At 45.2% G+C, this 13,091-nt stretch overlaps 2 protein-coding genes across 8 annotated transcripts in view; one reads left to right on the top strand and one right to left on the bottom strand.

Annotated features, from left to right (window-relative positions):
- The window catches only part of Gsap (gamma-secretase activating protein), an 82,596-nt gene extending 80,971 nt beyond the window's left edge, over positions 1–1,625 (top strand). For all 7 annotated transcript variants that reach the window (XM_060373944.1, XM_060373945.1, XM_060373943.1 and 4 more), the window contains 2 exons: positions 68–167; positions 511–1,625. In XM_060373944.1, coding sequence (XP_060229927.1) covers positions 68–167; positions 511–602 — 192 coding nt within the window. In that variant the 3' untranslated portion in view covers positions 603–1,625. The remainder of the gene's footprint in view (positions 1–67; positions 168–510) is intronic.
- Positions 1,626–3,279: 1,654 nt separating this feature from the next.
- The window catches only part of Ccdc146 (coiled-coil domain containing 146), a 113,087-nt gene continuing 103,275 nt past the window's right edge, over positions 3,280–13,091 (bottom strand). The window contains exons 13-19 of the mRNA XM_021650484.2: positions 12,849–13,013; positions 10,678–10,902; positions 9,097–9,325; positions 7,143–7,271; positions 6,515–6,652; positions 4,236–4,484; positions 3,280–3,775 (exon numbers count right to left, since the gene is read on the bottom strand). Coding sequence (XP_021506159.1) covers positions 3,572–3,775; positions 4,236–4,484; positions 6,515–6,652; positions 7,143–7,271; positions 9,097–9,325; positions 10,678–10,902; positions 12,849–13,013 — 1,339 coding nt within the window. The 3' untranslated portion in view covers positions 3,280–3,571. The remainder of the gene's footprint in view (positions 3,776–4,235; positions 4,485–6,514; positions 6,653–7,142; positions 7,272–9,096; positions 9,326–10,677; positions 10,903–12,848; positions 13,014–13,091) is intronic.

Here is a 13,091-nt window from a genome sequence, read left to right as displayed (position 1 = left end):
ATCACTTGATTTAAAGTTGGGTACATCTTGGAAGCAATTAACACACAGGGAGTGTTTTCCCTTTTAGCCTCGGAACTGTATGATTGACAAGTCATCGTTTCCAGTAGAATTTCTGCCTCTGAACTACTTCATCGAAATTCTGACGGGTCTGGAGTCCTCCAACCAAGGTGATCCACTCCTCTGTCCCTAGGAGTTTCCCTTGACATGTCAATCATTCCCTATTCACATTTTGTATTGTTTCTTCCTTAAACATCCCTTACAAGTATGTCCTCAGGAAAGTCGATCTTTGTTAGACAGAAAACTGACCTACCTAGATTACCAAAGGAATATTTACTCACCTTTGAAGAAAGAAAGGTGCTTGAGGTGTGTAAGCCAGAGTTTAATGACATTTAACCATGTATTCTCAGAACACATTTCACTAAAATATAAAATGATGTTTCCAGTGAGCTATGGGAACAAAGTTATAGAGAGCTGTGGCCTCACAGTAACACACACTCTCTCCCTCCCCAGCCCTGTCTGATTTGGAAGGACGGGACAACGTGGACGCAGAATTTGTAGAGGAGGCGGCTCTGAAACATACCACAGTGCTTCTGGGCTTATGAAGTGAATTGCAGATGACCTGTTTTCAACGTTTTCATATTGCTTTCACCTCCCTTTCCTGGGAATTCTTCAGCTGTCTTCTAAGATTGCAAACGGGTCAGGATATACCACAGAGCTGTTTGGCTTCGGTTCAGTACTTGTTCAGACGGAGCCAGCTGCTAATCTGTCAGTTTGAGCAGAAAAGAATGACAAGCAGTTCAGGGCTGTGTGCTATGGCGGAAACGGTGCTCTTCTTGGTGGCTCAGCAGGAGGGCCAATGGGCAGAGTGGCAAGGGCTAGGCAGATCTCCGGAAGTATCACAAAACAAGCAGAAAAAGTAAAGTTGTGAAGAGGATCTACGAAGAACCTGACTTGGGACTGAAGAAGATCTGCCATTTTCCATATGGAATAACTGTGATGAATCCTAATTTGTACACACAGGACTTAAAGCAGCCTCTGTGGTGCCTCAGACAGAGCTGTATTTAATTTTATATTGATGGTTTGATTTGGCACTAGCTTCTCATTAAAGACAGCCTCAAATGCCGAGACGTTTGGTCTGCCTCTCCTGATTTTTGACTGTAGCCTTTTTCTTTGTGTAAAGGCATCAGTCGGATTTGCATAAGCCCATCAGTGTGTTGCTGCAGAGGCCATGACACCTGTCTCGGTAGGTGCCATCCTTCCTCATCCATCTCCTACAGTGATGTCACCCTGACCCATAAGGCTCAGCTTTCCAGATTCAGTTCTGCTTCTCTCTCTTCTTACTGTTTCTCTCTCGCACGGTGAGAGTTTAATGATTCTAAATGTCACCAATTCATATGCTAATTCACTGTATTTTCTTCAGTCTTTGTTGTGTTCCGGAAACTGTCCTAGCCTATAGAATTTCCCTTTTTGTTTCAAATGGTGAGCCCGGCTTGGAACCCTGGCACCAAGTCAGCACGTGGCAGTACTGTAGGTTCACATTACTTATTTTACAAATTGCTCTGTACTGGAGACGGCAGATTTTATTTAGTTCAGATTAAATAAAAAAATCTTCCTTGCAAGTAAAATTCTCACAGAACATTTAATTTGTGCTGTCAGTGGTTCATCTACTTTTGCTGTTCTAAGTACATTTACCTAGATCGTTAGAGTAAATGGACTTTCCTTCTAGTCTTTGCTTTCATTTGTTTCTGTTCACACCTGTGTTGTTCCTGTGATTTTCCCAAAGCTGAAGTTATTGGACACATATTTGAGGTAAACATCGGTTTGGCTTTGACAGTCGTCACATAATTATTCAGTAACTTGCTATTCACTGAAGAGTAACATGCTACCTCCTTGGCAATTCACAAATTCTGACCCAGTAAAATATGAATTCTTTTGCAGCCAAGCCAATTCCCTAGGCCTTGGAGCATAAGTTTGGCTTTCTTATTTCAAAGGTTGGATCAGCTTCTTTCCTCCACTTGGAATCCCTCTCTACATCAAAAAAATATGAATTTTTTTCATGCTCTAGGGCTAAACACACACACACACACACACACACACACACACACACGACTGTAATCCAAGAATTTTCATTACATGGTGGCACCTGTTTTTCCTCAGCCATTGGCATATATTGTAATATTTAAGTGTCCAGCTTTCTATGAGTAAAAACAAAAAAACAAACAAAAAAAAACCTTGGGCCACCATGGAAGAGGATGTGCTCCTTCTTGATGCAACTTGATGTGCTGGGGTGGGTTAGTAGGGGACTCTCCTTTCCTGAGGGGTAGGGAAGGAGAGATAAGGGAAGGAGGGAGGCAGAGTGGGAGCGGGATGAGAGAAGAAAGGGGGCTATGATTGGGATATAAAGTGAATAGATAAATAAATTTAAAAAAAACATTTCCATTCTTACAGTGTTTAAACTTTCTGGTTTTGTTTTGTTTTTTTGTTTTCATTTTTATTTTTAATCCCCAAAGAGGTTACTAAATCCTATGACACAGGGACTGTTTAAGTATTTGGTGTTTTCTTATTAAATGTCTGGTACTTACTGAAGCCTTTCACAAGCTGTTTGCTTTGGGATGATCTCGCAAAGCAATGAGACCAAATTAAGGACTCACAGAATGAGAGTAAACTAATTTCCGTTCAGTGTGGCTTGGAACAGGGTGTTGGATTTATCAAAATAAAAGTATGGTATTTCTCAGTCAGTGTCCCAGAGCTGGACGTGAGATCCCTAACTGCTACCAGCACAAGAGAAATAGCTTCAGCATGTTAGTAATATAAATGTGCCGGTCTCACACGTACGAGCGAACTGTCACAGCTGATAAAAACACCGGAGCTGGGAAGATGTATGGGCGAAATGAAAATTTAAGCAGGTAAGTAGAATTGTTCTCATAGAAGCACAGAATTTTGGTAGACATCTAGAAAAATCTAGGATCAGAGCTTAAAATGATCATGGATTTGTTTTCAGATAATGTGAAAAAAAATGCATTCTTAAGGAATAAATTAGGACCTAAATCTTTTTGCAGCAAAGGGATCCTTGTAAAATTGTGAAAATTTTTCACAGTGTTACTTGAGTGAGAGGCTTCACCGCTGCTCTTTACACGAGCCAAGGGCTGCTGCAGCAAAGAGGGCTTGTGTCATGGTGTCACAGGGCTGTTTCCCCTCCCAGGTAACCAGACTGCGCACACAGAAGTGATTTACCTGCTTTTCCTCCGGGAGAGAAAATGACCACTCCAATTTCTGTGCTTCCCTGAAAAGCTATTTATTTTGTACGTTTACAGCATCTTGTCTGTTATATACCCCTGAAATGTAGTCAGTACGAACACGTGAGCAATTGGGATTCACTTTGACGCTGTAGCTCCTGCTCCATTCAGCGTCTTGTAACACGTCACGGTCGGTGGATGTAAGAAACCACGCCCCACTCTGTTGACTGCCCCTAGCTGATCAGCAGTGTTGATGCTCGGATGCTCACTGCCCGTTGACGGTGCGGAGGCTGGCTCAAGTCCTCGCTTTGGGAAGCCTGGACTGGTCCACACGTTTAGATTTCAATAGGCTTGACAACAGGCTTCCTTATGTGCCTCATGTTGGATCCAGGTTCGGTGGGCTTAAATGGAGCCATGGCGCCATATGGTTTGGGCAGAGGAAGCGAGGTTTCTGCATCAGGCATGTAGGCGTTTGGACGCTGCTCTGCAGTGGTGAAGACCCCGTTGGGCAGCTGCCGATAATCTGTTTCCATGTACTCCTGCAAAGGAAGAGGCTTTCATTTCAGTTTTCTCAAAGTTGCCAGGCTTATCCTAGGGTCCTGCAGGAGCGGCTTGGCTGTTCAGACTACGTGTGTTAGAGTGGGAAAAATCCCACATACAGGTTGAGCCTGCCTAATCCCAAACGCTCCAAATGTTTTGAGGATCGATAAGCTATCACAAGTAGATAACTCCATCCATGAATGGCATGTTATGATTGTAGTCAAAATACAAATATAATAAAATATGGTATAAAAATCAACTTCAGCCTTCCTGTATGAGGTGTATATGAGACCAGAGAAGGTAGTGTTTAGACCTGGGCTCCGTCCCCCAAATATCTCATGAAAAAAATCATAGGAAAGTTCCAAACCCCTCTCTTCCCAAGCCTTTCAGATAAGGGGCCAGCCACCACCTCAGGTCTGGTTCTGAAGGCGGCATGCTGGCACGGGAGTTAACGCTTACCCGGGACTTCTCAGCGGTGGCACAGGCGTACATTTCTTCATCTCGAAGGACCTTCATCCAGACCTTTTCAATCTCTCTTTTGAGTGGCAGACCCCTTTCTATCCTGGAATTGCAGGAGTAGATGAATTCCTCCTTCTCCCTCACCTCCTTCTGGAGTTCAATGGTCAGGGCTTGTTTCATGGACAGCTCGGCAACAAGAGCCATCATTTTCTCAGTAGCATTTTTGATCCTTCTCTGGTAGCCATTCATCTAGAAACAGAGAGCCCACGGTTCAGTTGGTAGAGCTATCCGTGAGGACGTGGAGGAAACAGAAGACTTGGCCACCTGTGTGGGCAGTCTTTCCTGGAAGGATGAGGGATTAACTGAATTTCCTAGGAAATCCCTGACAGAGGCTTCAGGGATTGAACCTGTCCTGCTAACTTTTTTTTTTGTTGCTGTGATAAAACAATGACCAAAGGAAACTTGTGGAGGAAAGGGCCTTTTGGCATTCATTTCCATTATTGAGCAAAGTCAGGGCAAGAATTCAAGCAAAAGCCACAGAGCAACACCGCCTACTGGCTGATTCTCTGACTCGCTTATTGGGTCATGCTCAGTCAGCTTGCTTTCTTATATGTCCTAGACCTGACTGTCTAGGGATGGCACTGCCTTGCAGCGGGCTCCGCCCCCAACATCAATCATCAGCCAAGACATTCTTTCATTGGGAATGGCCAAGGCCAATCTGATCTAGGCAGTAGAACCCAACAGGTTTGGTTATGAAAATAAGAAAAGATGAGGAAAGAATTCAAAAGAAAGGTTTATCTAGCTGATAGCTTCCAGGGTAGAGAGCCTTGAGGGACTAGCTTAGTGTTGGTTTGTAAGAGGTGAGGAGAGAGGTGTGCCCATGATGCCTAAGTTCTGGCCCACTTGTAAGTTCTGGCTCAAACAATAATATGGGTTTATCAGGTTGAGCCTTTCCAGCTGTTTGGGGGCCTTCCTGGCCACACTGTGCTTCCCTAGTATTACAGATAATTTCCAGAGACTCTGCCATCAGTTTTGAAAAATCATCTCTCAATGGAAAAACGACTTTCTCTCAACTCAGGGGAATTCATTTTGCAAAGGGAATAAAGGAGACTTTTACAGAAACATGGGGAAGAATGTTATTCAGACAAAGCTCATTGGCTTAGATAAATCCCATCATTTCTATGTTTATGAGGCCAAACAAATTATACACTTCTGCCATCAGACTTGCCAGAGTAGAATTGCAAAGGCTACGTGAAAATGGAGATTTTACCATTTTTTTTCAGGCGAATATTCATAGTCACGTTCAACATAGCTTTGCAAAACTATTTCCAGAACAGGATTGGCTGTTTATTTACTCACAATCATTTTTCTAGAGTCTGTTACATGCGAGACACGGAGAAACCCAGAGAGGAACTGTCCCTACCCTCTGGAGCCTAGTCTGGGGTGTAGGAATCCTCCACTCTTATCAGACAGGGCAGGAGAGCTGGCTGTGTGTAGATCCAGTCACCCCCAGCTATTTCCTTCTTCCTCACTCTGCTAGACAGTGTGAGCGCGCCCCTTCCTCTTTGTCTGGCTCACGTGTGGTGGGGCAGTGCATGGCATGAATTGAGTAGCTGTTGCTGGGTGGTTAGAAGCCCTCTAAGGATGCTCGAAGGTCCCACAGAAGTCTTCCTCCACTATGCATGGTGTGATCCTGCCGCCTTTCAGTCACCAGCTCCCTCCTGCCAGCTGTTGCTTTTGGTAATGCCACCCCTAGCAGCTTTGAATCTCCAGCCCTCATGCCTCCAGTGTGTTCACTTGGAAGGTGCCCTGTGACTAGTCAGCCTGGGAACTGTATGACTGCTGTTCTCTTCAATGGCTCCTTTCCATCTGTGGGTTCTGGCTGAGTTCTGTATTGGAGTAATTCCGGGTCAAACCACTGGATAAGTAAAGTTGTTTTTTTTTTTTTTTTCCTGCTCGAAAAGAAATAGAGAGGGTTTACTTTATACACCAACTACAAAGATAATGAATGGTTTACTTGAGAAGTTGCCTCGCTAACTAAAACTTAAATGCTGTCCCTGAAAAGCTTACACGTCCTTCCTGTGAAGTGGATTCACTCAGGGAGCGGACCAATTCTCACTTTGGATTAATAGTGACACATTGCTGTGCTTCTAGACCCATAAGATTTCACCTCTCTAGTGCATCTCAGCAAACTGAGAAGAGGGGCACAGGAAAGGTGACAGCAGGAGCTGGGGCAGGGAGGGGCTGGGAGGGGACGCCGTCCCGCAGGCCAGGCGGACCTTCTTGGCTAAGAGCAGTGTGTCCTCCTTGCACTTCCGGGTCTTGCCTTTGAGCTTGTTTGTGAGCTGGGACACCTGCTCGTAGATGAAATCCTTCTCCAGTAACTTCTCCTCCTTCTTGGCCAGCTGAAGTTCCAGCTACAGTTGGAGACAATTTCAGTAGGAGATTAAGAAAATGACTTAGGTAAGGCATGGTCTTCAGTCCCAGTCTGTCCTCCACCCCACAACAGAGACATATAACTGTCTCTGTTGTTAAGATACCCCTGAAAAGTCTCTGAGCTGGGCCACATCAGGGGACACTCTGGAGGCTTTTCTGCCCAGGGTGGACTATGGCCTCTGGCTCTATTTGGTGCCCACACAATGCCATTCTTTCCAGGGGTTCCCGCCAGGAAGACAAATTAAGGTATTCATTCAAGCAGTCAAAATTAGTTATTGAGCTAGTGAAGAAGGGCGCCGTTGAATCTTGAAACTACTGGATCTTTACTTCCTTGGGTCAACATCTGAGGATTTAGGACCACACAACAATGAGGGGCCACCTAGGGGCTAGAAGCATGAAGGATGGGTCTGCCAGCGTGAGGGGGAACAGCACTGTGAGCAAACAGACACAAGTTTAAGTAAGAGCATTTACCATATCTAATTTCTTGAGCATTTCTTCTTCAGTCAGATCTTTCCCCTTAATGTAGCGGGTCCTCTTCTTATCAGCAGGGTCTATGAAGCGTTTCTCCAGGTCTTTTATTCTATCTGAACACTGTGCAAACTATTGAACAAGAAGCAGACATTAGCTTTAAAGTTAACTCTATCTTGGGGAAACCTTCAAATTATGTAGCCAAGGCTCTTTAGCTCATTTGTGGAACTATGCGGACCCTTCGTGGGAAGGCAATGTCTGTCGGTCTGTCTCACTGGAGAGAAGGCTTAGTTCCTACAAGCCCTTTTGTTGCTCCCAGTTGTGTGTGACACTCACGGGATGGTGTGTGGTTAAGGGCTCAAAATAGTCTTTGGCTTCACTGCAGGTGTTTCAGAGACAGGGGCCGCTGGCTTGTGACAGGCTGGATTCCTTGGCAGTGGCCTTGGGGGAAGGAAGTTCATTATGAGGCTAACCCGGCATGTGCTCTGTGAGAAACTGTCCCAGCCACTCGTGTATGCTTTGCTAAGGAGCCTTTGAAGAGGTTGCGGCTGCTGAATGAGGCGTGGAGGTGGGTAGTGATAACAGACACAATGGCTGCACTTCCATTTTAAGAGGGGAGAGGTAGAGCACAGTGCTAAGCCAGCGTTCTTGCCTCCAGCTTTCCTCTGGCTTCGCTGTTGACACATAGCAAGATGAGGCTTTGAAACAACATACTTCAGCGCAGCGGGCCTCAACTTATGGGTCGTGACCATCGGAAAATATGCATTTCTGATGGTCTTAGGAACCACCACTCAGTGGGCAAAATTACAGGTAGGAAGCAGCAATGGAAATATGGCTACCAATCAGGCACGTATTGCGACAAATGACCCTGATGTAGTTGCACGACCTGGAAGATGCTGCTGTCTGTCTTATCTGTCCCAATGCACTGAAGTATGGACGCAGACCCTACATCCAGCTCCACAAATCCTTTGCATGAAGTTAAGTGGAGAACGGAAAGTAAATGTCAGCACTGACAAACAGTTACTCGTATGCTGAGAGAGGAGGTTTGCCCTCAGATTTCTGATGATTTTAATACTTATTCTTGGGGATAGAATTTCTTTTCCTTTAACATTTTGTTCTTTTTCTTTTTCAATTAACTGAACACACCTTAATTTCATAATAAAAAAAAAGACTAAAAGCAAGGATGGTGGTTTAGAATACAGGGCAGCATTGTTCCCACAGCCATGAATCAGTGGGAAGAAGCATGGGCCACACATACGTTGGCTCAATTTTTTTTATGCTTTCAGAAAAATATCACTACATGTGAAGGAAGCAGGCTTCTGTTCATGTTTTAGTCTTTGCTGTGGGGAACCACAGGTTAATAAAGAGTGTTGTGGGTGACTACAGACTGGGAAGCCTTTCATTCCTTCCGAGGGTGAAAACACAGCCCAGCAGGCTGGCTGTGATAGCATAGCTTGTCATCCCAGCACTCGGCAGGCTGAGGCAGGAAGGCTGCAATGAGTCCAGCTAGCCTGGGCTATGCAGGGGTTTCAGACTAAGCGTGGTTATAACAGCCTACTTCCACAAGCCCAAAAGCCACCCACAGTTACCTGTAGGAGGCCAGAAATGTCGATGACATAAACGAACTACAAGTAGTGTGAGCCTAGAGTTCTCCCGACAGAGCTACAGAAATGATGAACGAGGGCCAAATCCTAGCATGACCCGGGTTCCAAGAAACACAGATAATGCTTCATGAGAAAAGCAAAGCAAAGCAAGAACCTGAAAAATGGTGTAGCTCCAAAACTGCACCTTGGAGAAGGGTTCAACGTCATCTTCAAACGTCACCTGTCTCGTGGGAGCTAGCAACGGTGGTGTGTGGCTTGGCTATCTGTTCCAGAACCCATTGCATTTGCATACGAACAACGGGAAAGATGACAAGCCAATGGCCTGGGAAAGTGTCCCCTGGCTGCTCACCCACCTGGATCTGGAGCACAGCCAGGTCGGCATCCAGGGCCGCCTTGGTCGGCAATAATTTCTGTGTCACACAAATCTGCCGTTGCTTCTCGGAGATCTTCAGTTTTAGGAATCGGATTTTTTCTTCCAGTACATGGATTTCAATGTCCCCATGAAGTTGCATCTTCTCTTGGATATTTATTTTTTCGTAAAAGATGCACACCTCTTCTTCCCGCTCTATCAGCTGAACACCACTGTGGCCAAATTCAGAGCAGGGGTCTAAGTGGGTGTCAAGGCCACCGTCTCTTAGTTACCCCAGGGTAGGGGAGGTCACCTCCAACACGTGAACCAAGCAAAACTCAAGCCCCTTTTTCTGCAGGTCTTTTCTTGGGCCAGACTTGCCAAGCAAGGCCAGAAGCCACGGGCAAGGGGCCTGGGAGTATGATTCTGGACTGAGTCGCCAGGCCCCTGAGGCTCTGTGAAGAGAGGCTGGTTCCCCAGTACCCTGCCGTTTGTAACCATGCTCACAGGCACAGTGGAAAGACCTCTTCTTGAGAGGAAGCTGCTGGTTAGAAACAAAGTGAGAATTTTTTTCCTCCAGCACCTTTGGTCTAACCAGGGCCTGGGAATGCTCACAAACTTTTGCTTGTGCCAGGAGCCAAACATGATTGTTTATGTTTGTTTCGTTTTGTTTTCTTTTTTAACAAGGACCTTAAAGATCTTCCCACACCATCTGTATATCCACTACTGCAACTGCTCCCTGTAATTTTTCTGAATCTTTCTTTCCCCTCCACTAGCAAACACGCACGTGCACCTGGAGAACCTTACCCCTCCACTTAGCTTCTTCTCTTTGTTTTCCCTCTGTCAAAGTTTCTTCCTATCAAATTCCCGTGATGACAAAAGCCAGCAGCAATCCTTTGCCCTCAGGGCCTAGCCCTCCAACGCTTTACATGAAATAGCACACAACGTCTGTGAAGTTTGAATTATTTCAGGGCTCTGTCATCTCACCGATTTCTCAACACAAGTTATGGGGGTAGGTGGTGGCTGGTAAAAGAATACTACTATTAATGACAGGCCTGCAGCCTAGAACTATGCCACTCCTGGAAGGCTTAGTTACTTATGAGGAAAATGAACTAGGAGAATGGGTTGATAGAGCCAAATGCTGCCTCACTGGATCAACGTTACAAAGACAGATCCACAGCAGCTGATGCAGGAGGAGTTCAGTGTTTATCCTTGAGCAGTGGTTCTCAGTCTGAGGGTCGAGGCTGCCACAGGGTCAAGATCAGCTATTCTGCATATTAGATGTTTACATTATGATTCATAACAGTTGCAAGCTTGCAGTTATGAAGTAGCAATGAAATAATTTTATGGTGTGGGGGGGTCACTGCAAACATGAGGGACTGTACTAAAGGGTCACAGCACTGGGAAGTTGAGAATCACTCTCCTAAAGTCTCAAGAAAAGACTTTGATCTTTCAATGTCCGAAACCCTCCTCTTCATTCCCCTCCCACAGACAGCCTGTGTTGTTTCCATGCAAAGCACATAGCTCCCTCCAAAGGCTACAGGGCAGGAGGCTCCCTGGGCACTCAGCCAGCCGCCCTTGATACCTTTCATTTCGCCGTTGGATGGCCTTCTCATACTTCTTGCGCAGCTGCACCATCTCCTCCTCAATGATGGTGATCATGCTGGCCAGCCTGTCCATGCTGTTCAGCTGTGCTTCCTTCTTCTCCTTCATTTCCTGGAGTTTCGAAGTGATCTTGCACACTTCGTTTTGCATGCTCTCCCTGATGGTCACATTGTTGGAGTGCTTCAGCATGGAGTTTTGCAGCTTTCTTTTAAAATAATGGCACAGTGGGGAAGATCATTATTGTCTTCGAAAATACAGAAGACTGCTGAAAAGGCTGCAAAACAATGTTTCCCTGGGACTTCATGTCAAGGGCCCTGTCCTGGGTCCTCCCTCTAGCTAGATGTGGATACTGGCATTGGGTCAACCACTGTGCCACACTCTTTTGTGAAAGGGGCCTTTGCTGCTCTGTCATCTCAGGAGACTGAGTTCTGAGGCTAGAGGTGCTTCTACTGACAATGACAACTGGACCTGCTGGACTCAATTTGGGAACATCGGTTAGGCTGGATGAAATCACAGCCTGTAAACGGCATTCTAATCTCCTCTTGGATAAGAATATGACTAGAAAAATTTTCTTTTTACTCAGTGTATTTGATATCTTTATCAAAGTCAACTGGGCAATAGTGGTCAACAGAAAAACCCAGTTACATGGTCTCAGGAGATCAGGAGCTAAACTAGGTGAAAGAGTCCAGTAGATCCTATGACGTGGTAAACAATATATTCCTAAGACTACAATTTTTCAGATGTATTGTTAGAGATGAACTCATTTGTTACTATCGTGTAGGAACAAAAAGTTCTGCACAATAATGATGAGGGTTATATATAAGAAAAGAGTCCAGAGAAGGAGCTTGCCCGAGGTCCCACAGATTGTAACTGGCAGAGCTCTGGGTGGAGTCTAGAAAGCATTGCTTTAGCCTCCCACATGTACATCACATGCTTTAAATCTACATAAAACCAGGGATGCTCTCAAAGAAGTAATCTGTCTCCTAACTTCACATGCAGATTGTCAAGTTTATACTTCTTTTTTTAATTGAGCAGATTAAAGTCATCAGATCATTGTAGTAAAAACAGGACCTAGAGCCTAGAGCCCCTGCTTAGATGTAGCCCAGGGGCAGCTCAATTTTCATGTGGGTTCCCTAGTAAGGATAGCAGGGACCATCTCTGGCATGAACTTGGTTGCCTGCTCTTTGATCACCTCCCTTTGGTGAGGTGGCCTTACTAGGCCACAGAGAAAGAGGATCCAGACAGTCCTGATGAGATCTTACAGGCTAGGCTTAGATAGTAGGGGAGGAGGACCTCCCCTATCAGTGGACTAGGGGAGGGACGTGGTGGGGGGAGAAAGGGAGAGTGGAGCCAGGAAGAGATGAGGGAGGGGGCTACAGCCAGAAAAGAAAGTGAATAAATAATAACAACAACAACAACAACAATAATACTAGAAAAATAAAAAGTTTTATATTAAAGTTTTGCATTCTTAAAAAAAATAATGTATGTGACTCCTAGATGGAAAACTAGAATTATGCTCCAGTGCAGTGTTGTTATCTGGGAATCAAGGAATTTGAACTGGTTGTCCCCATCTCTGAAAGCCTTGCCCTCTTTCATGGCCAACAGGGTATTCTAGAATGCCAAAAACACAGAAGGCAAGGCTCTGGAAGGACACCGGCTGCAGGGAACCATGAGCCGACCCGACCTAGCTGCCTTGAGAGGCGCGCATTATAGGTTTCTCAGGTTAGAGTCCATGGTTCCTGGAGCACTGTGTATCTTCCAGTTACTGAGAGAGTGTGCACTCCCTCAGGCAGCAAAAGGTCCAGGCTGCTTTACGTCTCCCTGTATGTCCCTTTGGAGGTCAAGGAAGCATGGAGGCTTGGCAGGACAGCTGGTCGTAGGCATTAGGATTGTGAACGTTGCAAAGTTTGCAAATATCACTGTGTCCTAGCAACTACAGTTGTATCGATCTTGGAAATTGCCGCTCTATTCTGCTTCTGACAAAGGTATAAAACGTCTCATTGTTCTCAGTAATACTGTCAAAGCCTCAGTCTTGCTGTGCCCCCCCCCCCCCCAACCAGCCTGATTTAATTCCCTGTGGCCAGATCAGGCAGGTCACCCTGGTCTGGTAAGTGTGCAAGGGAGCTGACAACCAGCTGTCATAACTCTTACCTTTCTTGAGAGACAGTACTGTTTCTTAAAATTTCCAGTTCATTTAATGACATTTTGTGCCTTTCTCTTATCTCGTTGACTTTCTGATGAGCTTTGTGAAGTAGGTTAACAAACTTATTTCTTTCATTTCTAATTGTGTCATACAATTTGGCAAATTCTTTGAGTCTGTGAAAACATGAGATAGTTTTTGAAAATTGAACAATAAATAACACTTCTCCCCCAAATCGAAAAGTTAAGGCATGA

Source organism: Meriones unguiculatus, chromosome 21 (assembly GCF_030254825.1).
Source record: "Meriones unguiculatus strain TT.TT164.6M chromosome 21, Bangor_MerUng_6.1, whole genome shotgun sequence".
Lineage (NCBI taxonomy): Eukaryota > Metazoa > Chordata > Mammalia > Rodentia > Muridae > Meriones > Meriones unguiculatus.
Note: the sequence above shows the minus strand (reverse complement) of the source record. Positions and strands in the feature narration are given on the sequence as shown.